Source organism: Penaeus vannamei, chromosome 10, assembly GCF_042767895.1.
Source record: "Penaeus vannamei isolate JL-2024 chromosome 10, ASM4276789v1, whole genome shotgun sequence".
Taxonomy (NCBI): Eukaryota; Metazoa; Arthropoda; class Malacostraca; order Decapoda; family Penaeidae; genus Penaeus; species Penaeus vannamei.
Window position 1 is genome coordinate 28,318,544 of NC_091558.1, and position 2,500 is coordinate 28,321,043.

The window sequence follows — 2,500 nt, forward strand, 5'->3', positions numbered from 1 at the left end:
TAAGCAGCTACTCTCTCTCTCACTTCGTCTTATATCACCTGGATCCGCTATTTAGATAATAGTAAACTTTTGATATGTTATTTGGAAAAGAACATGACATTAGTTCATACGCCATTATATTTCCAAATGTTTACAATCATTTCATTACCAAAAATAACGAAATAAATATGTGAAAGACGGATATCGAAAGCAATGGGTTTGGAGGGGAAACACCGACAAGGTGCTGGACACCAGCCGCTACAACGACAAATAAAGGCGTATAGTCAAGGCTAAGGGAATATCCTCTTTTTTTGTCCTTTTTTCATACATTACAGACGTCTTATACGGCAAGAAGAAGCCGCCGTGGCCAAGCAGGTCGCGGAAATAAGAGACCTGTCCGGCCGCATCCTCCGCTTGATCCTCGCCGCCGGTCCCTCCATCGAGTGCCCGCTGAGGGAGAAGCAGCCGTGGCCCACCCCGCGACTCGTCGACCTTCGGCGGCAGCGCGAGTGCAAATGCGGAGGCACTGCAGAACCTCCGGGCACTCGCTGAGAGCATCAAGGAGCAAAAGACGCCGATGGCACTGACAGCGGTCGTCGCAGTTGCCCCCTCATTCATCGTCGCCGGGCTCGTCGTCCTCGGCATCCGACGACGCGCCTCGGCCACAGCCAGCCCCCCATAACAGCCAGCAATAGAAGGGTCATCTGACCTTCCTTCTTCCCCATCACAGCCAGCAATAGAAGGGTCATTTGACCTTCCTTCTTCCCCATCACAGCCAGCAATAGAAGGGTCATTTGACCTTCCTTCTTCCCCATCACAGCCAGCAATAGAAGGGTCATTTGACCTTCCTTCTTCCCCATCACAGCCAGCAATAGAAGGGTCATTTGACCTTCCTTCTTCCCCATCACAGCCAGCAATAGAAGGGTCGAATGACCTTCCTTCCCCATCAGAATTGGAAAAGGTGACAGAAGAAGAAAAAAGAAACAAAAAAAAAGCAACAAATCCCCCTTAGTCATTTAAGGAGGAGGGTCCCAAGATAAATGGAAATGACAGACTCCTATCAACTACAGTGCAAGAAGAGGCGCCCGTGAACCTAAACACTAGTTATGACGCAAACTTTGCCGCCGAGATTGCCGAGCTCTTCGGATTCACTATCGAAGAACCATTGTCTTACCGACCGAAGCCGGTTGTGAAAGAACCATCCGGCCAGACCCTCCCCAAGCAGGGTAACGCTGGCGTTAGCCTGCCCATGTATGTAGCTTAGGAGGACCGCCGGCGATTCCTCCAGCAGGCTGGCAAGGCCGCGGAGAATTTCGGCGTGAAGCTCGTCAGGCCCCACGCCGGCAACCTCGTGGCGCCCTTCCTCGTCAAGGGCAAGCAAGAGGCCGCTCAGGCCTTTATTCAGCACATGGAAGCCTGCATTTGCGGCAACAGGCCCCTGCGCATGCCTTTGCAAATACCTGTGGACCTGCAGCCACTCATGAAGACCAAGCAGGCCCTCGGGATTTAGCTGAAGATGCCGTTGAGGGAGGACGATCCTTCGGAATCATGTACCTTAATCGGCAAGGAAAAGGACCGTGTGCTGACGCTCAAAAAGCTCGCGGACATCAAAGGACAGGTCCGCAGCTCCGAAAGCGCTTCCCCTGACATCGCGCCAGCGCACTACGTCAAGGCCATCGGCAAGGGCGGCGCCCGCATCAGTTACATCTGGGAAAAGTACGGCATCCGGGTTAACGTTCCCAAGGACAGGGAATCGCCCATCGTCGTATCTGGCCTGTCCGCCAATGTGCGCGGGGCCATCACGGAGTTGGAGGAGCTCGTCCAGCAGTACGTGCTCCAACAGTGCGTAGTCCTCCCGGTGGAGATCCTTCCCGAAGACATCGGCATCGCCATAGGAAAAGGCGGATGCCACGCCTCCAAGGTCCAGGAGGAGTTCTGGGTTAAGCTCCGCACCCACTCCCGCGAGCACCCTGAATGGCCCCTGGTGGTCGAGGGGCCTTTGGGCGCACCCGAAAAAGCCGTGGCCTCCATACAACTCCAGGTAGCAGAGAGGCGCCGCCGTAATGAAGAATTCGCCGAGAGGAGCTGAAGGGGACGATTCCGGTCTGCGTCGAGCCCGGGCGGATCTGCAAGGCCATCGGCAAGGGCGGATTCCGAATCCGTCATGTCGCCCAGAGACACGGGGTGAGGATCCATCTCCCTGAGCGGAACAAGCCCGGCGCCCAGATCCTGGTGACGGGCCTCAAGGAAAACGCCCGGGCCGCCGTCGCCGAGCTCGAGCTCATGGCGAACCTCAAGCTCCGCCCCGAGCACGTCCTCGTGCCGCTCCACATCAGGCGCGAGGAGCACATCCTGGTGCTCGGCCCCGAAGGTAGCATGGCCGCATGGATTGAGCGCAACTATGGCGTTCAGTTCTTGTGGCCGAGGGCTGAAAACATGCCCTTGCTACTGGCAGGGCTCACTGAGGACGTGAGCAGGGCGGACGCCGCCTTACTGAAGAGGCTGTCCGGCCGACGCGCCC

The 2,500-nt window shown here is 56.4% G+C and overlaps 1 protein-coding gene across 1 annotated transcript in view; it reads left to right on the forward strand.

Moving 5' to 3' along the window:
• Positions 1-1,495: 1,495 nt before the first annotated feature.
• The window catches only part of LOC138862901 (vigilin-like), a 1,010-nt gene continuing 5 nt past the window's right edge, over positions 1,496-2,500 (forward strand). The window contains exons 1-2 of the mRNA XM_070126094.1: positions 1,496-2,020; positions 2,155-2,500. The exon at positions 2,155-2,500 is cut by the window's right edge and continues 5 nt beyond it. Of these exons, the coding sequence (XP_069982195.1) occupies positions 1,496-2,020; positions 2,155-2,500 (871 nt within the window). The remainder of the gene's footprint in view (positions 2,021-2,154) is intronic.